This window comes from Cuculus canorus, chromosome 4 (genome assembly GCF_017976375.1).
Source record: "Cuculus canorus isolate bCucCan1 chromosome 4, bCucCan1.pri, whole genome shotgun sequence".
Lineage (NCBI taxonomy): Eukaryota > Metazoa > Chordata > Aves > Cuculiformes > Cuculidae > Cuculus > Cuculus canorus.
The window spans coordinates 28327299-28349625 of NC_071404.1; the positions used below are offsets into that span (position 1 = coordinate 28327299).

The following is a 22327-nucleotide window of genomic DNA, read 5'->3' on the forward strand; positions in this document are numbered from 1 at the left end:
AAAACTTCCATCTAAATCACTGCAACAATAACAATCTGGTGAACTATATTGTCAAATAAGAAAAAGCCTATTGTATTTATGGCTAGGAGTAGTCAACTTAATTGTCCTCCCTAGAACAGATGCCAGCTTTCCTCTCATTCATATTTGCTTTGGAAATCTTCAAGAGTCACATAATAATCATCTATGATGAAGAAAAAGTAAATGGGAACCATCTAGGTCCTCAGCCCCTTCAGACCATTATCAACACCATATACCATTATTGCCATTATCAATTCCATATAGTCTGACTTTACAGGGAAAATGAGAACTTTTAATAACTTCTAAATACACTCAGTCATCATTTCAGCCTTCCTTTCCAGCCTTGTGTACAGGCACTACAAATTATTTAAATTTACACCTTTAAAATGACTGAGCAGGGACAAACACAAGCTTTAAAAAGGCATTTACTACTTAATTGCCTTGTTATATTGCTATTATAATTGCTATAAATCAAATAGCAAGGAAAAAAAAGAAAAAAGATACCTACCTACTCCACAGTTCCTGATATTCTTTCCTATTGCTTCAGATATAGTCACCATTCAGACAAAATTCGTATGCGCAGAGAACTAGCATCTTTCAAACAATAAGCCGTCTCTCGGCAATGTCTGTCCCTTAGCACTGTGTGATGGCAAAACTGCACAGGCTGTTAAGGGAAGGTGGGCTCAGCTGTCTGTTTTTCTTCGTAAAGACATGAAAATGCAGGAGGCTGGGGAAGCCTGACAACTGTAGCGTGTTCTGCTTCTATAATCTCCAGGTCCCACTGGTTCTCAGACAACTTTAACATAGGCAAAATCCAGCAAAAGATTGGACATTGGAAGCAGGAGCAATGGAAGAAATCTACATGTCACATGACCAGCCCATGGAAGTCCAGAGCAGATGTAACAGCAGACTGCATATATAGGCTGCGTTATTACATGAATGCAGAGCTGTAGGCCTGAAAGACCTGGGATGGAAAGGTCCTCGATGCTATCAGTGGTTTATTTCCAAGAACATGCCCTGACTGTTTTTTGAAATCTAATGAGACGAACAACGCAACGAGCACGTAAGTGATTTCTTGCTGCTTCATTCAGAGGAAGCAAGCTGAAAAAATTAGCCTCTTTTCTCAGGGACTGCTTCCTGAGTCTGAGACGCTCTCAAGTAACTTCCAGTAACATTGGATTGACAATATCGGCTACCTTGAAACTAAGAGCTCTTAGAGGTGACAGGCAATGGCAATTACCCTGAGCTATTACTATTACTATTACTATTACTATTACTATTACTATTACTATTACTATTACTATTAAATCACTGTTAAGTTAAATCCCTCTGGTATCAAACAGATCAGACATGAAAGATGCAAGCACATTAGTTTTTAAAACAATAGGTTCTGTATGTAGCACAGCAGAGTGTTACAGGTTTGAGGAAGAGAAGGGCAAGACCGGCTTTGACAATCACTGACCAGCCAGTCCCACAGCACCATCCACTGAACACTGATCTTGAACCCTCTCTGCACTATGGCCTATGAATTGGAACAGATGCAGTCTGATGCAGTCTCAGAGAAGGAAACTCCTGTCTGCCCTCACTTCCTTTCGCCTGAGGATGGGGTGAAGATGACTTAAATGTTTAATACAGAAAATGCTTCTTTTGCAAGAAAAAGTGAGCCCTGGAATTCAGGAAGAGCAGTAGCATACAGGAACACCTGCAATGATGCAACCAGGCAGCCTTCTTTCCCACAGGTTTACAGGAGCTGTCCCCCATCTATGAGGAAAAGTTTTTCAAATTGGCTCAATTTCTGTCCCCTTTCCAAAAAAAAAAAAACACAAAACAATATTTATTAATTTAGCACATGCACAAAAGTTGGGGTCCCACAAACTGCATTGTGGGAAATGCACTTCATAACAAGGGATAGGGCTTGAATCATCAAAGTATAAACTTCACCATTCCAAAGTAGTTCTGGCAGTATCTATATTTCAGCCTTTTTTCACTTTCTACAGGGAAACATACTAAGAACTACCTTATGCTGACAACAAGACTAAGAAAAATAGAGAATTATAAACTGTGTGGCACCCAAAGGAGCAGATGCTGCAGAGGTTCCACTCTAATGACAGAAATAATGAAAAAGGAACTTAAGGACAGCTGGATTAATTTCATCCCTTAATGATGTGGGGATCGAGGAAGAGAGACAGGGGAGCAGACAACCATGGAGCCATGGAGGTAACACTGCCATTTTGGTCAGCTGTGAACACACATACTTTCCCAAGTCGATGCTATGATGAGGTGGCCACCACTTCTAGATAATTCTGCTCCAATGACATGGACGTCTGTACTGGGTGTAGGTAGCAAGCTGCTGGCAGTGGGGGGATTGCAGGAGTGGCCTCTGTGTGTAGAGACGAGGACTGTCCCATGCTGGACATGGCCAGTTCCAGCTGGGTCTGTACCATAGGACACATCTGAGTCCACCAGGCAAGTAGGTGGTGCCTCCGTGAAAACATATTTAAGAAAAGGAAAAAAAACCCAACCAACCAACCCCAAACATGAAAAAATGGAAGAAAAGTGAGAAACAGAAAGGACTGCAGCCCATGGAGAGTCCACACCAGAGCACAGGAAGAGTGAGAACGAAGGAGCAGCAGAGAACACAGTTCACCCCTGCGCCACCTGTTGCTTCACTGAAGGGACTGAGTGCCACCCGCTGCAATAAGAGGAGTGGGAAGAGTCTGGAGTGAAGCTGACACTGGTAACAGGGGAGATGTCTTTCCCAAGTGTTTTAATGCTCGCTTCTTTTTTTGTTGTTTTTGTTTTGCAATACCTGAATCAGCAATTAAATATTTATATTAATCAGTAATAAACTCATTTCCTCAAGTCAAGTCTGCTTTGCCCACAACAGTAATGGTAAGTGATCTCCCAGCCTTTATCTCTACACACGAGCTTTCTCACTGTTGTTCCTCCTATTTTCTCCCTGGTCCCACAGGATGGAAGGGGGATGAGCTGTGAGCCAAGGCCACCCCACAGCTGCACCCAGTCCAGGCTGCGCTCCATGGGCACCAAGGGCAAGAGCTGCCAACACAGATCTGCCAGAAGCTGGCAATCAGCAGCAATTAGCCAACACTTTCTGGTATCTGTTGCTAGTTTTAACCTCCAAATATTCAGATTTTGCAGGTAAAGTAACCAGAAATAACAGCATACGCACACAGAATCACAGAATCATAGAATAGTTTGGGTTGAAAAGGACCTTAAAGATCACCTAGTTCCAACCCCCCTGCCTCGGGCAGGGACATCCCCCAGTAGATCAAGACCCCATCTCAGGCTGCCCAAGGCCCCATCCAACCTGGCCTTGAACACCTCCAAGGATGGGGCAGCCACAACTTCCCTGGGCAAAGTGTGCCAGTGCCTCACCACTCTCAAAGTGAAGAAATTCCTCCTTTTGTCTGGTCTAAATCTGCTCCTTTCCAGTTTATACACATTCCCCCTAGTCCTATCACTACACGCCTTTATAAAAAGTCTCTCCCTGGCTTTCTTGTAGGTCCCCTTCAGGCAGTGGAAGTTCGTTATAAGGTCCCCTCAGAGCCTTCTCTTCTCCAAGCTGAACAACCCCAATTCTCTCAGCCTGTCCTCATACAGGAGGCGCTCCAGCCCCCTGATCATCCTTGTAGCCCTCCTCCGGACCCGTGCCAATAATTCCATATCCTTTTTCTGTTGTGGATTCCAGAACTGGACACAATCCTCCAGGTGAGGTCTCACAAGAGAGGAATAGAGGAGCAGAATCACCTCCCTCAACCTGCTGGCCACGCTTCTTTTGATGCAGCCCAGGATATGATTGGCCTTCTGTGCTGCAAATGTGCATTGCTGGCTCATATCGAGCTTCTCATCAGCCAGCACCCCCGAGTCCTTCTCCGCAGGGCAGATCTCAATCACATCATCCCTTTTCCTGTACTGAAAGCAGGGACTGCCCCGACCCAGGTGTTGGACCTTGCAGTTGGCCTTGTTGAACTTCATGAGGTTCCCACAGGCCCACTTCTCCAGCTTGTCCAGGTCCCTGTGGATGACATCCCATCCTTCTAGCATGACAACTGCACCACTCAGCTTGGTGTCATCTGCCAATTTGCTGAGGCTGCACTCGATCTCACTGTCTATATCATTCATGAAGATAATTATTGATGAACATAACTAATTACAGGCATCACTTTAAATTGCAGCAGCTTGAAAGCACAGCTGAGAACCCATCCCTGCAGGGAGCAGACCTCTGCAGAAGGCAGGCACAGGACAGAATCTAATCTGGACTCCAGAGGCAGCAAGATTCTCATCTCTTTTGGAAACAGGCAGCTTGATTGTTGTCTGGTTATCATTTTTACATTTAAGGTATTAAACCGTTGTCCCTATTTCTTTTGTGTTTGCTGAGGAGAATGACAAGGAGAAATTAAAAACACCGCTCAGAAGGGAACCGTCTGTTCCACAGCAGAAATCAATTACGCTTCCATCTGACAGGTAAAAAAAAAAAAAAAAAAAGGCGAAAAGAATTCGGAATCGGGGTGTGAGAGCGGCATGGCGCCGGCGCCGAGGGGGGGCGTTTGGGGGGGGGGGGTGCGTTAGGGCGGGGGGAGCACGGGGTCGTTAGGGCGAGGAGAGCACTGGGCGGGGGGCGAGGAGGTTGTTAGCGCGAGGGCAACCGTTAGCGGGGGGGGGCGGGCGAGAAGAAAGCGCTGGGCGAGAGGGGTGTTAGTGCGAGGGGAGCGCTGAGCAGGGGGCGTTAGGGCGGGGAGACCGTGGGGCGAGAGGGGCGTTAGGGCTAAGAGAACGCCGGGCCCCCCCCGCCCGGGGGGGGACATTAGGGCGCGCTGAGCGGGTCGTTAGGGCGGGGGCAGCCGTTTATCGGGGTGGCGTTAGGGCAAGGGGGGCGTTAGCGCGAGGAGAGCGGGAGGGGAAAGGGCGTCGTTAGGGCGGAGAGGCGTTAGCGCGGGGACAGCCGTTCGCGGGCTGAGGGGGCGTTAGCGCGAGGGCAGTGGGTTAGGGCGGGGGATGGGGGTCAGCGGGAGCCACGGTTCCGCGGCGCGAGGACCCGCCCGAGGGGCTCCCGGCTGCTCTATTTTTACTGCCGAGTTTCCACTGGCGGCGGCCCGGGTCAGGGCACCCGCCGTGCCGGGGAATCTGACGGGCCCGCCCGGCAGGAGTTATTTATAGCGGGGCAGAGCGAAGGGACGCGCCGGGGACCGCGTTCCTGTGCCGCGCTGGGCGCGCACCGCGAGAGGCTCCCACAGCCCGAAGCAAGGGAGCACCCACCGGGCACGGCCCGGGCGCGATCCCTGCCCTCTTTTTCCCCGTTTCTCCTCATGCGGCCTCTCAGGAAGCGAACACCCCCCTCACACGCGTTAAGTGCCCCCGTTCCAGGTCCCAGCCCGTGGGGGGACTGTCGCGCCCCGGCACCCAGGCTGAGGCTCAGGACGGTCCCAGAGAAAACCTCACTCTCACGGGACAAAAACTGACTGCAGAGGGTCACTGGGAATTAAAAATACAGAGGCAATGTGTGTTCAAAAATAGGTAACCTGAAGCGCATCGAGCCACTGTCTGCAGAAGTCGTTCTGCGCATGAAGACCTTTCCAAGGAGGATTTAAGCTTGCCCTGTCCTACTGCGACAATCCCACCGCTTCACAAGGAGGTATCATCTACCTCCCCCGGCACTGCAGAGCTGTACGTGCCCAGCCTGCCACCTGTGAAGCCTTTCTTTTGGGGAGGGAAAGAAACTGGGACAGCGTAGAAACACGAGTATTTCAAACTGCCATTAGACTGCCCCCATCAAGGCTTAGCTGTTTCATCCTGAAGGTATTTGGAAATGAGGAGGTGTCCGGCTGTCACATTTGGACTTGTGCATGTGCAAGCCTAGAACTGCCCTGCTGCGAGTGGCCTGACAGCCGCCCCTGCCAAACCCTGTCTGGCGGTCACAAACAGTCGTTCATCTGGTCCTGTAAGCACTTGCCGAGGATACCCGACACGCTGACAGGATCTGACTCTTCCTATGCAATGTAACGGTAACCGTCGTCTTTCAGCCTCCAGGAGATAGTGCTACAGTGTAACTGCCTCACAGCTGAGGCAGATGACCTGGTATCCACAGCCTTCCTGATGCAGATCAAAGCCCCAGCTCTCATCTCTTAAGGAAGTGCCTGCAGTGCTCATATTGTGCCCGCTGTATTGCGGTGGCCTCAATTTGCTGGGCTTCAGTGTAGCAAAGACTCACAGGGCCCAAACAGCCACTTGGCCACACCAATGGAAGCGCTGTCGTCCCGCCTGTGTACAATGGGCAATTTATTTAAAGTTCAGCATTTGTTGGTTAGAGCAGTTGAGTAGTTGAGCAGTATTCGCTGGAGCCGCTGTGTTTCTTTGCCGCGTGTAACCATCCTGACAGTCCCTTGCCAATCTGCCTTCTCTTGGAAGGACCGTTCCCTTCCTGGTAAATGAGATTTCTGTCTGGATGCTTATCCATCTCAGCCTCTGCACACACTCCTCACCTGGCCATGCAAGTAATGACAAGAAATTATGTGTCTGGCAATACATGGACTTGGTGCAATGGCGGGACAGAAATGTTCCTCGAGGGAGCAGAGTGCTAAGACCTAAACATCAGCTTAGCAAAACAAAAGTTAAAAAAAAAAAAAAAGAAAAAGGAGATCCTGCAGTCAAGAAAGCTTGCATTTTTAAATAATTATTGGTGCTGTTAACAGTCCTGGCTTTCATTTGTATCTGCAGATATCATCTACTACGTAATTAACAGCTGAACAGTAATACAGAAATACTAAATTTTTCCTGTGTGCATTGCACATTTTATAGAACGCCTCCTATCATGACACATTTCAATCCATCTTATACTCTTGGCTCACTGCATACTCAGGGTATCTACCTCAAGCATACAGTCGAGCACCAGCGAAGACTAAGAGGAAGTAAATGCCTTCTTCGGTATTTTATAGTCCCAACTCCAAAAGACTGAGGAAAAATTACATTTTGTCCTGCTGGTCTCATCAGATACTAAAAGAGCACAAGTAGATTCCTCTTATCTGGGCAAAGGAGCTGTGCTGCCTGGCTCACCGCCCCACGAGCCTTCTCAGGAAAATGAATACTGGTGGCTTCCTTAAAAATGCATGCCAAGTGATGACTACACGTGAGGCTGAAGGGCTGGGCTTCTCCACGGGCAGCAAACCCGGCTGTGGGGCTGTCCCATAAATGGCTGATGGAAAAGGGGAAAAAAGTCACGAGCATTTCCTTTCCAGAGGAGGTCTAGACATTGTTTGGGATTTCCCCGGAGGAGCCCCCAGTTTCCTACAGAACCTTGGTCTCCAAGTCACTCAGGAGACGTCACCAGCTTTTACAGAGACACATAAGCAGGGTGGTTCTATGATTCCCTGTATCATTCCTTTATATTTGTTTAGATTACCTGAGGGATATGCTAATTCAATGCTGTCTGTGTCACACTACCTGAGAAGCTTTAACTGAGATCTCTAGCTAAAGCGTCCATTACAGGAACAAGATTAAAGAATTACAACTTCGTCCTGCTGACTGGTCCATCTTTTAGGAACACAGAAAGGGTGTAAGTGGCCATATGGAAAAATCCATTCCCATACTTTTATTGCTGAAAGCTAAACCTTCCCGAGAGGCCCTGTGAATGCATTAATAACTCTAGATAGTCGATTTCTCTCAAGTTTCACCAACTCAGCCAGACTGTTCATAATTTAAAATAAAGGTTAATTAATTAATCATCTGTCATGAAACGCGTCCAAGGAGTCTGCATTTTAAATCAAGCGGAGCGACGATCCTACCGAAGTGCGAGCTGCCGTGTTTACAAACCCGCAGACGCCGCTGCGGGGCCACCTCGGTCGCGTCCAGGCGGCTGCGACAGCTCCGCTCCCGCACCGGCAAACACCGGGAGAGCGAAGGGCAGCGTCCGCCCGGACCCTCGCAACTACCCAGAAGCGCCGTCTCTCCCTGCAAAGACCAACTGCGTCGCTCCCGTCACCTTCCCCGGGATGATCACCTCCCGTTCTGGTGACTGTGTGTGTATGGCCTGCACCACCTGCCCACAGCAGGTCAAGGAAATAAACAGCACGAATAAATACTTTTTCTTGACATATACACCGTTAAACTTTGAGTTAGGCAAAAAAGCAAAAAGAAATTCATTTAAATTCACCGAAATAATCCCTCTAGCGGTGCTCATCAGTTACATTTGTATAATATAAAGTGAAAAATCTTAGGAAAAGATAATTAAAGACAACTTGATCGATACACCACTACTATAGATAATGTTGTTAATTGCTTGCACCCAAGAGTAAATTCTCAAAACAACCCAAGGCGATCGTGGGAAGGGGAAAGCGCTCCCCACAGCCAGCCCCGCTGCCGCCGGGCACGAGGCGCTGGGGGTCGAGCCCAATCCGCTCCTGCAGACCGGACCTGTTGCTGCCGTGCTCGGCTCCTCCCCGTCCCTCCCAGCGCCGGAGCAGCTCCGGGGCTGACTTGTGAGACAGCAGGGAGAAGGCGCCGACAAGCTCTTGGTGGAACGCCGATGCCGGCCGCCTCGCATCCTGTGCTCCTGCATCCCGCTTCGCACGAGCGCTCCGGGACGGCTCCGGTACCCACAGGTCTCGTTACGGCGGATCGCGGGGCTCAGAGCGGGGCTCGCCCCTTCTCCGCTTGCCCCTGCACACGGCGGCGGGGTTAACCCCCGAGCGCCCCCCATCGCCCCCGCGGCGACGCCCCGAGCATCCCCCGCACCCCGGGGGTACCCCGAGCGCCGCCCTCGCCGGAGCAGAGTCCTTGGGGCTCGCTTACCCGGCCGGCGGCGAGGACCTGCCGGTAGCGCTCCTCCTCGGCAGGCAGGGCAGGGAACTGTTGCATGGAGAGCATGGCCCGGCTGAGCCCGCTCCGCTTTCGCCCAGCCCTTCTCTCCTTCGGGCTCCGCCGAGCCGCGGCCGCCGCCTCCCGCACACACACACACTTGCGGGGGACGCTCCGCATTTTGTCTGCTCGTCAGTCCCCCTCCCCCCTTCTCCACCCAATAATAATAAACCTCCGCGAGAAAGCCGCCACATCCCCACCCCCTTTGCACACAAGTCTCTACCTCTCGGGGACAGGCGGAGGGACAGCGCGCTGGCTAATTTCGCCCCAAAGCCGTGCCCCGGGGCTTTGCCCCCGCACCTCGATGAAGGACGCCTCGTCAGGTGGCAGGACGAGCCCGAGCTAGGGGCGACATGCGGAGCAGGGACCCGCGCAGCCCTTACCGCGGCTCGCTGGGGCTCAGGCGAGGCGCCAGGGCTGAAGCGATTCGGAGTCACTCCGGAGCACAAACCCATCGGCGCTGCCGGAGCGGGGGGCAGCGGGCCGCACTCCCGGCTCCCTTCCTCCGCGGTGCCTTTGGATGCTCTCTGCTGAGCGTTACGGTCCTGCAGAGGCTTTCGTTCCACCGCGGGTAGAGGAAGTTTCGTGCCTGCAGTGCAACGCTTTCCACCGTGAATTGCCTTTCCCCAGCCGATCCTCCTTAGCTCTCAAAAAGAAGGCTGAAAGCGGCCCCGGGCGCTGCCGCCGGCACAGCAGAAGCGGAGGGGAAGGGGCTTGGTGGGGAGGAAACTCCTTTCCCCGCAGGGAGGCTCCGGTCCCAGCCGCAGGGGACAGCGGCCGCCGGGACCGACCCCAGCGCCCCCAGAGCGGGGGGGCTGTTTGCTGCAATGTTCTTGAAGCAAAGCTGTCATGCCAAGAGACAAGTGGCGCCTGAAGCTGCAAATGAAAGCGCAAATGCCCCACCCTCCGGAGACATCGGCTTTTAAGCCATGCATTTTGATGCGTTGTCCCCTTTTCTCTGTACCTGCGTTCAGAAACATCGACTGTGGCTGAAGCCTGGGTCTATGTACATAACGATGCTTACAAAGGGCTGTCCAGGAATGATAAAGTCAACAGGACAAAATATGGGCAGAAGCGGGTGTTACCAGCAGTTCTGTGCCCTTCCAGGAGCCACAGGTAGCTGTCACCGGCACCGCGACTGAGTTCCGTGACAGAAAGGCTTCTACGTTTTATTGTGCGTGTGTCAGAGCTCCTCACATGCTATCAAAGTGGCAGTCAGAACTAACACCCCAAAAACGTGTACAACCCTCTCAACATGAACATGTTTTCTCTCCCTGGTGACCTAGCTTGTCTATCAGCAAGGATGATAGCTCTCATATAAAACTGATGTATGCCTGATACAAACACTTCTTGTAAGTTTCTTTTCCAGCTCTTTCTCCAATTATCTCTGTTTCCATACTTCTGGTATGGCCTTCAGACACACGTTACCGACATAGTGGCAAGACTCTTCCCACATGATGACTACCTCTACACTGGCTTTTAAAACCTGCCACTTTTTGTTTGTGTGCAAACTTTATGGGGCAGGGCTGGGCACTCTCTTCTTCTGGAGTGCCACGGAACATAAATCCTGCTCATGGGAATTCAGTTCTGCATTTTATTTTTCAGCCAGCTAAGTCCCCTTTAGAGGAAAGCAGTGGTTTTGTTTTGAAAACAATTGCACAAATTATAGGAAAAGCATGGAAGGAGACAGAAGCAGATCATTTATGCAAAAACTTTCAAATTACTTCATCTAAAACAACACATCGTGCTGCAATGCTGATAAAAAGAGAAATCAAACCACAATTCATTGCTTATTACATATTTTACAGAGATTAGTTAGCACTGTCAAAAATTACACTAAGAACAAATGAAAACTGAAATCTAAGAGGTGCAATATATGGCTCAGACTGCAAAGCCCACTTAGACTTGGACAGAGAATGTCTCTTCAGCAGGAGTACTGCAAATTCCAAACACCAAATCAATTCTGACTCCTCATCTCATAATTTTCTCAAGTAGGGAGCCATTCCAATTGCAGTGTCACAACTGCAAGATTTAGCCACAGCGTTCCACGCACAGAGAAAGCCCAAGTCTATCCTGGTTTTGTTGGTATTTTTATGGAAATCTGCATGAGAAACAATTATTTAGATTAAATAATACTCAGTTGAATTAAACCACAGTGCCCTCAGAGTATGGCTTATTTCTAGACAGCTGCCATTTGGTCTGCCTTATTACTGACTTTAATATATCCTGGAGCTCATATTGATGCGCTTTCCATGCCAGGAACTTGTTTTCTGGTAGCACAGCAGATAAACATTTTAATGCAGAGTCCAAATAATTCATTAGCATGTAACCATTAGTGGAAAGAAGCAAGTATGTCTCATTATAGCTAATTTGACTTAATTTGATTTTTTCTCTCATTTTTACCTTGTGTTTCCCTTCCTAGTAAATACAGACCACTACAGTATTTTATAATCCCTTAGAGAGATTGATTGATTTAATTGAACTAGAAGGGCAGACACAAATACAAATTTATATTCACAAAGGAAGAAAAAAGAGCGACTTGAGTGCCTACAGATAACAACAGGTAATGGAATAAAATCAAAGCAGAAGAGAGATATCTGAACTAAATAAAATTGTGGACAGGTCCACTCACGGATTGTCCATGCAAGCACACTCCACTCAAAAGCCCACACGAGAGAGTGGCTGCCATACACTTCAAACTTCCACTGCCTGGCACAGGAACATTCTTCAGGTCAAGCATCTCTGTGCTCTGACTCCACAACACACGAGCTCATCACTCCTAGAAAAGCTGGCACATAGCAAATACACTTTGGAGCCAGAACTACCAAGATTATAAACTCAGAGTTCAGTGCTTTAAAGCCACAATCAAGCACAAAAGCTTTTAGGAAGAAATTTTGGTGCTAACTGCATAGTGACATTTCTTTCTCTAGTAGTTAAGGACAAATATCTAACAAATCAACTATATTTCCCCATATGAGGCAAAAAAAAAAAAAATGTCTGTCATTCCCACTTGTTTCATCCGAACCTATTTCCCCGACCCATTCTAATAATTTTGTCAGAGCAGTAACACGAAGGAACGTGATTACATAATTCCAGCATTAATCAGAGCAGTAAGAGCTATCTCTACCAAAGAGGGGAACAAAAAGCACACCTAAAACTTCTGCTGCATCATGTCAGTTATCATTACTGAGGAGAAGTTTGCTGCTTTACTACACTGGTCCTTGAGAACAAACAATTTTTCAAGTCAGTTTTGATGCATTTATTGTCTGACATGGTTTGTACATTAAATTAACAGACACAATAGCTTTGTTGTTGTTACAGGGAACAAACTTGTCCAAGGAGCTTCTGATCTAAAATATATTGACATCTTGTAAGTACCTTAGTTCAGTGGAAAGATGAATGCTCACCAGAATGCATTCAGAATTGGGAAAAGCCTCCTCAAGTTCTTTCATTTACACGTTACACATATTCTGCATGCTAAATATCCTCATGATCAGGCTTATCTCTCTAAAATTTCCCTTAAACAGCAGATCAGATTATATAATTTGGTTGTATATGTACTCATCAATATCCTTTTTAAAATAAACTTATTCAAAATATCTGCTCATTAAATTATTTAACAGTACTTTACATTTAAAATACTGAAAAAACCCTATCTTAAGTTCAAGATTTCCTTTCTAGAATTACCATCTTTCATGTATACTAACAGGTGATTTTTATCTAGACCTTTTACATCAAAGTTTGTCATGCTTGCCATATGCAGCTGCAACCAAAAAAGGGCAAAAAATTAACTGTAAAAATAATTTTTAAAACCAAACAGAAAACAGTGATTTGTTAAACTGCGGGTTGCTGGAACCCCCACACTTTTTTATGCCAAGAAACAAATATCTGATTCAGTAGGCAGACCAACAGACAGCAAATTACTCAGATGGTTGGCTAAGATATACAGAACTATTTTAAATACAATTTCCAGAATAGGTATATCTTGCATATGCGAGTTTCAGGAGATACAAAGCCTTTAAGAAGGGGAATATGCCTACTCATACACACATTTGTATGAATGTAATGGATTTTTAAATTGGTGTGCTTTCTTAGTATAATAAAGATGATCAATGAGAAACAAGTCTTTTCCCCTCCAATACTGCACACATGCTGCAAAACACACAAAAAAGAACACTAAGAACTACATCAAACATATAACTCAAGTGCTGTTCATTTTATAGCTCTGTACAGAGAATTTTCTTCTCTTTGCCATACAGGCAAGGCAAAACTACACTGTACTTGTTTTAAAGAGAAAGCTAGCAATAAAAAGAAAAATTAGTTGTAGTCATGTAAGATAAAAGCTGTTTCCACAATGATCTCATGTTGATCTGCATATCTCAGTTATAAAAGTGTTTTCTGGGACAATACATCACACTTTATTTCAGCTGAACAAAACTTTTTCTCTCAGTGACAGGAGAGTTACTGGTATCAGCATCATGTAATAGCATCATCTTACTTGGTTAAAGAAACAATACTTACACATGGAATTATCTTCCAGGCATTAATATTATAGAAAACAGTGAAAGTAACAGTACGGAAAACAGTTTATTCCTTAGATTAGAAAATAAGAGAATTCAACAGAGATGCAACTATGATTGCCTAGTGCAAAATAGTAATTAATTCTAAACTTTACATACTAATGACCTGACACATCATGACAGAAATTGACTGATTTTTAAAAATCAATTAAACCCCCATATAATACTATCAAATAGCACCAATACATGCTAAATATTTCCAGTATTTTCCTACCTCTCTTCTCTTTCATGAAACTTAGGTGGAAAACTGCAAAGAAAGTGATTTTCCCCTGATTTTCTCAATCCATGCAATCTAAAACCTACTTTTCCAGCTCTTCTGGGTTTTTTACTGCCAGTGAACTAGAATTACAATTGGATATCAGCTCAGATTAATACTGGGTCCCTTTACAAGCTGGCCGCAATCAGCTAGAAGAGCTTTCAAACAAACTGTAATCTTCTCTGCTAATTCACAAAAGCGGTCCCACTGCTTTTGTAGCGTTTGTGGTGAAATTCTATGCCTGAGTTACAAGGGCAACCTAATGCCCTTTGGCTTTGTACCTATCTTTCACAGGATACTGCAAGCACTTTTTAGTTACCCACAATGGTCAAATATCAGCATAAAATTTCCAGAGGTTTAACATTTTTCTGATTCCCCCAACCACAAATCTAACTTGCAGCCCCTCAGCTGAGACAGTGTAGCTTCTCTAATGATCTTAAAGCTAAGTAAACTTTTCAGTTCTACAAACCAACACTGATATCCCAAAAGCAAGGTATTCTAAGTTGTCAGCAAGGAAATATTTGAACGTTTAAAAGATTAGCTATAGTTTATACATGATTAGCAAGCACCATCCAGATGGCTTCAGAATAACATGTAACTGTATTGTTACACTATTCAATTACGTGTTTGCACACCTTTGCAGATATTCAAATGTGACATGTATCTATGCAAATCAAGTGATGCTCTACATTGAACTTCAATTACCAAACTGCTTTTCTGCTGTTGGTGATAGGGGCAGCAATGAGAACACATCCCTGCACCCTTAAACTACTTCACATCCATGTTCAGCATATGCATCTGTCCAGTAAACGAACTTTTCAACTCAGCTGATTTTGAGGAAACAAGCAGGGGAGGGAAGGGAAGCAATCAAAAAGCAAACCCCATAGTCTGTAAAGGGGCTCATTTTATTGTTTGTGATACAGTTGACTTGAAAGAGAGTTCACATTTCCTTTCTCTGAACAAAATTCTGACATAAGGCCCCAGAATATTCAATCCTAAGTGATCTGAACTTTCCCATTAGTTGTTATAACTAAAACTGACATGAAGGACAGGAATTATTGTGTAAGACAACATAAAGACTAGCATAAGAATGCTAATCTTCAATAAACCACTAAACTGATTTTACAGGAAACAAATATTCAATAAAGTATTTTATACTAAACTATTTTTAATATTAATGAGACAAGGAAAAGTAACACAATATATTGATAGAAGAGATGTTAACGAATCTCAGCAAGATGAACTACATCAGCACTTCAGTATAGACTAAAACCTACTCTGACTTTCAGTGTCTGAATTCAGTTTTGTGCTGTGAACGTAGTAACACAAAAGGTGACACTTCTTTCCTCCTCTGCACTTTTCTTGGTAAGTAGTATACCTACCTAACCTATGCGTATTAAGTTCTGTTACACACAGACTAACATTCTAGGAATAACAGCTACCTAAAGCCCAACTGAGGTATATTAAACATTGAGTTGTTTTAGTCATTGTAGACCATGAGCCATGCAACCATCACAACAGCAACTCCAAACACTGGCAGCATAATGAGGTTCTTGTATTTCTGCCATGATGGTTGTTCAACCTCTACTTCATCCTTTCTTCTCTTATTCTTTCTTCGCCCCTTTAATCTGTTTTCAAAAGCTTCCAGTTCAGCCTAGAAGAAGAAAATCAGAAGTAGTTGACATTGTGTCAGAATTGAAAACATGGAAATGTGCGGATTTTAAATAGCTTTCCCAAAAAAACAACATTTTATAAAAATAGCTAGCAGCCAATTGAAGTTATACATCTTTTACAGATGAGATGGTAGAACTATATCCCATGGTTACAAAGCACTTAACTTCCAAGTATTAAACCATTGCTTAGTTTCCTATAAAAAAAAACAAAAATGCAACCAACTGAAGTGTTACATGAGATTTTTTAACTCAGGTTGAATATGTCAAGCTAAAATGAAATATTTTAAAAATACATTTTTTTTCCTATTAAAGAAAAGCACTCGTCACATATCAAAGCTGTTACAATAGCCTATGTAAGAACATAGGCTGAAATCTTCAAAGATCTCCCCTTGGTAACAAGGATGTGCTCCCTTGCTAAAAATAAATTAATTAAAATATAAATAAATAAAAATACATTATCCTCCACCCAATTCCTTGTATTTTGCATGCTAAGCTAAATTTTAAATGAATAGGTATAATCTTAGGCAAGCATGAGAAGATTCCATTTGTAAGCATTGTAACTTAACACTTAGTGACCCATATATGACTGTAGATCTATAGTGTCCTTCAAAAGAAAGCACATGCCTTTACACCCAAAACCAAACCAAAGCAATTGGAAAAATAAGAATGCCGGACTTCCACCCAGAACAGTAGTTTCAGGGTGATGCCTGGAATGAATAGTAGGAGCCTCCAATTCCTATTCCTCTTCCCCCTCCCATATAATTTTAAGATAATGTGGGCAAAAGTCATTTTAGGGTACAAAGCTGAAATAAAACTGGAATTAGGCAGCCTGGAATAAAAATGTCTAAGACTGGCATGAGACTCCAGTAAGGAGCCATCTAATTACTAGGACAATCAGAAAAGATGCTCTAAATGAGAGCTGAGGCAGACTAAAACCAGAAAAGATCCAACAATTATCTGGATTCTTGGGTAGAGTTGTCAGCTACTAGAGAAAGCATGGGACGAGGAGCTAGGGAGCAGGCAGACAAGAGAGACAGACAAGGCAGAGCGCAGCAAGACAGGAACAGGCAGGAGGCACAAGACTGAGTTGAAGCAGAGGAAACATGGACAGTGAACAGAGACAAAGCCTGGCCACGAGAGGAGATAAATCTACATGACTACTACTGTGGTGCTGCCAGGAAGAAAGGCACTAAGACAATAAGGTAGGTGCATTAAAGAAACAAGAATAAGACTGTTTTGGGAAATGGGCAGCAAAGTAGTCCAGTAAATATAATTTTCCTTTGGAACTCAAGATTGCCCGATGTCTGTTCTTCCTTTACTGACAGCAAATATTCATCAGAGTTTCACAAAGTGATTCTTACTTTCCTTCTTGTGCCAGATACCACTGTTAGCAGGAGAAAGGGACCCATTTTGATGTCTATTTCTTTGTACCTAATAAAGGCAGAAATTGACGGCATTTCTCTGATGATATGGGAGAAAAGTTCAGACAAAGTTCCACAGCCTGCTATTTGAAGCAAATTACTTTCAACTAGCTAATCATCCTTTCAAAAAGCCAATTATTTTAATGAAACAGGTTTTCAAAATCCAAAATCTGAAGGAAAGTGAAGAGTTCTTAAGGTTTTATGGATAATACGGGAACTTTTCATTTTACACAGGTGCTAAATAAAATTTGACGCTTCTACAGTTATTACATATTTGTGGTCTGTGAATTTTAAAAGCAGAGTGCTTCATGAACGGCAGTAATCCGAATTAAAAAAAATGGACTCAAACAATTTTGTAACGGGTACTGAATTGCTTTCCTACTGATCTTTATAAAAATCCTGCTAAAAATAAATACATCATAAACCATAAACCAAAACACAGAATGAAAATAGGTCTGTGGGTACAGAATATGAGAAAGAAGCTATGGATTTTATATAATTGTCATCATTCCCAAAGTGTCACCTCAATTATCTCTGAACAATAAAGTAGTCACTGTGCCCAGTCTTCAAACTAACTTAGTTTTTCAATCTAAATTAGCTCAAGCTTTTTATTTAGAGTAAGAAACTAACTTCTTTGTGTACAGGCATATTAACAGTAAAATGAAATGCATTTCTTTAAACTGTGTACTCAAAACAATTTGATACCATATAATGTCTAGTTTAGTGTCACTTAGGTACTGGATCTTGCTGCTTCTCTGTATTCTGCCTGCACTGGATGGAGTAGCTCATGGCAAGGGAGTTGGAACTGGATGATCTTTAAGGTCCCTTCCAACCCAGATCATTTTATGATTCTGTGAAAATGTAGGTAAATGCAAATAACAGTGACTATAAGACAAAAGGCGTATATCCTGATATTCCAGGTCTTGTAATATCTTCTTGTAGTATTTTATTCTGGGAGAGGGAGCCCTTGACTTTTATAACCTCCAAGGAATTGTTAGAACGTTTTTCTTTCTAAGAAAAAAAGGAAATAAGACCTTCCAGAGAACTCATTAAATTAAAATTCAGGTTTGAGACCTTGACTTGCAGTATCAAAACTCTTTACTCTCCTTACTTTACTAACATGCCAGTTAGCATGAAAATGTAACCAAATCTTTCACGTTAGAGCGGGAGACAGAGTGAATTTGATCTGAATTGTTAAATAATCAAAGCACTGATCTTTTTCTGCCTCTAGCAATTGTGAAAACCCTGGCCTCGCTCAGTGCCTCTGAATTAGAAGCAGAGGGAAAGTTCAGCTGTGAGGGCTATGATGAGAAGCCTAACCAAGCCATCTCACACTAAGAAACAAGTGATTCCATCTATAAAGGACATTAGCAGAAGCTGCTACCAAATATAGCAAATAATAAAAAATAAATGTGCAGACTTACCAGAGCACTAGCTAGTTTGTACATAAAGGATTTAAGGAAGTATTAATCAAAGCAGGTCTCAAGAAGATTTAACAGATGAACTATCTATGTAAAAATGTGCTAGTGAGATGAGGAAGGCGGCAAAAGATGCAAACTTCTGTCAGAAGGAAGTATACTCAAATAAATATATATTCTTAATGTGACTAAACACTCCATCATTATGATGAATTTGCATCACCAGATTTCAGATTATGAGATCAAATTGGAAGGGAATAAATTTTAGATAAAAGGCTGCAGTAGCTGAGGTTAGTACTTCTGTGTGATCCCATAGCCTATTTATTAGTTACCATTGTCCTATTCTTTTTAATTTGTGATTAATTTTTTTTTTCTGTTACTGCTGTTGCCCTGCTGTTTGCTATTGGGCTATGTAACTGGCAACTCTTAATTAACCTTTTAATAGGCCTCATTATGTATAGGTCTCCTATTCCTGAAACTGCATCCATCATAAAACATGCACGCAGAGGCAGTTGCCATATATTGCACAAGGGCACTATTGCACTGTGAGACTTCAGTCAATGTGCAAGTAGAAAGCCACAGCAGTGTGACCGCAGAGAGGAACAATAACTGCTGAAGAATCAAGACAAAAATAATGTTGCACGCTATGCTGGTGGAGTAGATGCAGAGGAACCTCAATACTGAGACTTTTTCTAGAGGGACTGTAAGCTTAGTGATTTTGAAGCCAAAGTCACTTGTAACTGGGATGCCTTCTGGAATGCACAAGAACACAATCAGTACAATACAAACACCAGCAACTCTGAATTTCTAGCTCTAGAATTGTAAGCATGTTCTTTACAGCTGTAAATGTCCATTAGCACTTCAGGACTTAGCATGCAGAACCATCAGTTATAGATTATCTCTGGCTAACAAAATGTTTCAGACATCTGTATGCAAGCTATGCTTCCTGACACGTCTCAGAGCTAACATTTCCAAGGCCTAATTCTTTCTGTTCTCTAATTCAATGAACTATGAGTTGTATGAGGAGATACGTGATCAATATTGTCAACAGCTGAGGCATGAATGTAACAATAAACATTACAAGATGGTCACAAAACAGTGCCTGGTCTCCTGCAGGCTTTTCCTTCACAAAAACCAGACGTGCCCCCCTTTAAAAAACAAAAGCAGGCCTTGATAGAGCATTGGTTGGTAGACATAACACTTTAATAGTCTCTAGGCTATTAATCAAAGTATGCATAACAGAAGTTGTGACCCACAGAGAACCTGTCTATCCTAACGAGATGGGAGAATAGTACAAGAGGATGGAGCCTGGGAGCGAGCCTCCTGCGCCCCCTTTCAAGCAGGGAGCGAGCCACTACTCTGCAATAAAAACAGTGTGACATACAGATATACACAAGTATAACCTAACTATTGTGATAATTGAGTGAAATTGAGTCAGAAAGCACAAGCTGGACTTAGAACATGATTTGGTGTCAAGTGCTCAGGCACAGGCATACATGCACAAACTGTCTGGAAGAAGGGCATTAAAGCTGTACCCTCCAGAAGACAAACCTGACCTAGCCATCATCACCATCCAAGCTTACAGTTATTGCCTGAAATCCAAATACTGTCTCTAGGCAGCTGGCAGAGAAGCTTCTTTGATTATAATGCTAACAATATCCACTCACCAACTACAGCAGTTACAGTAAACATGTTTTTTCTCCTCTCAGACACCTTGAGGGACAAAGGCTCATTTAGCCCTCCTCATTTTTTTCATGATGTGAGGGAGGAGGGAAGCTACACCCAATATTTAAATCTCTATGGAGGCTATTCAGCAATTCTGTGGGGTTTATGCATTATAAAGTGTTCTATTAAAAACAGGAATATTTTAAAAATAAACTATACTATACACAGTTCTAAGTAAGGCAAGAATAAACTGGTTAATTATCATTTTATATAAAATTATGAAAATCGTTTGGGAAAATGTGGGCTCTTAACCATTACAAATCATTCACAGCACGCATCGTAGAGTAAGAAAAGAGCTGACAGGAATGACTGTGCATATCACATTACAAATGATACATTTTTAGTTGCATGTAAATTAAATGATTTACTAACAAGAACAACATGAGGAAGAAGTGGGTTAGAGGAAAAAGAAATGTTGATACCTGTTGTCTTCGTTTCTCTTCTTCAATAGCAGCTTTGGCTTCTGCCTCTTTTATCTGTTCAGACATACAAAGTGTTAAGCAACTGCTGTAAGCAGCAGGTAAATCTATTTTCTTGTGGAGTTGTAGTCACTCCTATAGAATAGTTCAAGCAGAAGTAAGCAAAACCTCCATCAAGGGAGCTCTTAACTTATTCAGATTACAAAATATTCTCTGAAAAAGCTGCATCATCTCACATTTAGAAAATACAGAACACATAATAGATACTACAAGGTTATAAATTGAACTTCTGATTTCAACTTGACAAGCTCAACTGACAAATATAAAATCTAAAAAGAATAGTTTGTTCACTAACAACCAAGAAAATTTCTAAAGACAGGTATTATAAGTTTCCAGCAAATTTATCCTCAATTCAGTACACTTTACACATGTAGCTAATTCCTATATACGTATGTAATTTATACACACACATTTCATTCCAAGGACTTAAATACTCTAATTTCTACAGCAAAAGGAAGCCTCTATATTTGTACTGAAGGTGACACATAATAGATAATGCATAAGCAAACTGCTTTAAAACTCTTTGTGTAACGCAAACCAAATGTATGCTCCACCAACAGAAAGTCATATGAAAAGAAGTCATGGGAGTTACAATTGATAATTAAATAGAAGCATTTTGTAGTGTTCAAGAAAGTAAATTAAATTCTAGAAATCATTAAGAAAACAATGGTACAGAAAAAATATCACTATGTAAACACATGATGTCCTTGAAACTTTGCTCCTGCATTCAGTTTTGGTCCTGCAGTAGCAAAAGAATGTAAAGCCTGAACATAGAGACATAGAAAGGTTTGTGCTGGAAGGGACCTTAAAGATCACCCAATTCCCACCCTGTGCCATGGGCAGGGACACCTTCCACTAGAGGTCAGTTGTTCAAAGCCTCATCCAAACTGGTTTTGAGCATCTCCAGGGATGAGGCATCCATGACTTCTCTGGACAATCTGTTCCAGTGCCCCACCAACCTCACAGTATAAAATTTCTTCCTAATATCTAAACTAAATCTCCCTTCTTTTAGTTTAAGCCCATGACCCCTCATCCTATCACCACACTCCCTGACACAGAGCCCCTCCCCAGCTTTCCTGTAGGCCATCTTTAAGTACTGGAAGGCCGCTATAAGACCTCCCCAGAGCCTCCTGTTCTCTAGGCTGATCAAGCCCAACTCTCTCAACCTGTCCCTCTGATCATCTTTGTGGCCCTCCTCTGGACTTGTTCTGACAGATCTATGTCTTTCCTGTGTTGAGGACTCCAGAACTGAACACAGTGCTCCAGGCGAGGTCTCAGAGTAGAGGGGCAGAATCACCTCTCTTGACCTTCTAGTTACACTTCTTCTGATACAGCCCCGGAGAGACAACATGATGGAGCGGCTTTCATCTAAAGAGATGCATAACTACGATTCATCAGGTGACTAACAGGGCACAAAATCCTGAGGAGTATAAAGATGCCAAATATTTTTAGTAGTATAACAGCAAAGGCATAAAATGAAATTACCAGGAGGCTGGTTCATAACAGAGGAAGTATTCCACTCCCACACAGGACTTGGCTAAATCTAGAAATTCAGTGGTACAGGATGTTTGTATGTGCCTAAAGTTTATGTCGACTGAAAAACAATTAGGCATCCTAACAGGAGATAAATCCAACAAAGACCTTTAGACATACACGTACCAGTCTGATCTCTAAAATTCCCATAGTCAGTGATCACTACAGTGAAAGAAGTAACAGGAAGAGTATACCGTGGAAGTATGTGCATCTGCCTCCTAACAGATTTCTTGGACTTTTAGCATCATGGCCACTGAATCACTACCTTAGAAACACTAGATATAAAAATCTGATTAATAACTTGAAACGAAAAACGGTCTTGATCTCAATAGCTGGAGCAGTTGCGTACCAAT

At 43.6% G+C, this 22327-nt stretch overlaps 2 protein-coding genes across 6 annotated transcripts in view; both read right to left on the reverse strand.

Moving 5' to 3' along the window:
* Nucleotides 1–9833, reverse strand: part of CORIN (corin, serine peptidase) — a 136729-nt gene extending 126896 nt beyond the window's left edge. For 2 of the 5 annotated variants that reach the window (XM_054064709.1, XM_054064703.1), the window contains exon 1: nucleotides 8824–9042. In XM_054064709.1, the coding sequence (XP_053920684.1) occupies nucleotides 8824–9009 (186 nt within the window). In that variant the 5' untranslated portion in view covers nucleotides 9010–9042. Of the gene's footprint in view, nucleotides 1–8823; nucleotides 9044–9112 lie in introns of those variants that run through there. The other 3 variants (XM_054064705.1, XM_054064707.1, XM_054064704.1) reach the window with 3 other exon arrangements.
* Nucleotides 9834–9881: 48 nt separating this feature from the next.
* NFXL1 (nuclear transcription factor, X-box binding like 1) overlaps nucleotides 9882–22327 on the reverse strand; it is a 52754-nt gene continuing 40308 nt past the window's right edge. Inside the window, exons 21-22 of the mRNA XM_054064710.1 lie at nucleotides 20385–20438; nucleotides 9882–15379 (exon numbers count right to left, since the gene is read on the reverse strand). Coding sequence (XP_053920685.1) covers nucleotides 15206–15379; nucleotides 20385–20438 — 228 coding nt within the window. The 3' untranslated portion in view covers nucleotides 9882–15205. The remainder of the gene's footprint in view (nucleotides 15380–20384; nucleotides 20439–22327) is intronic.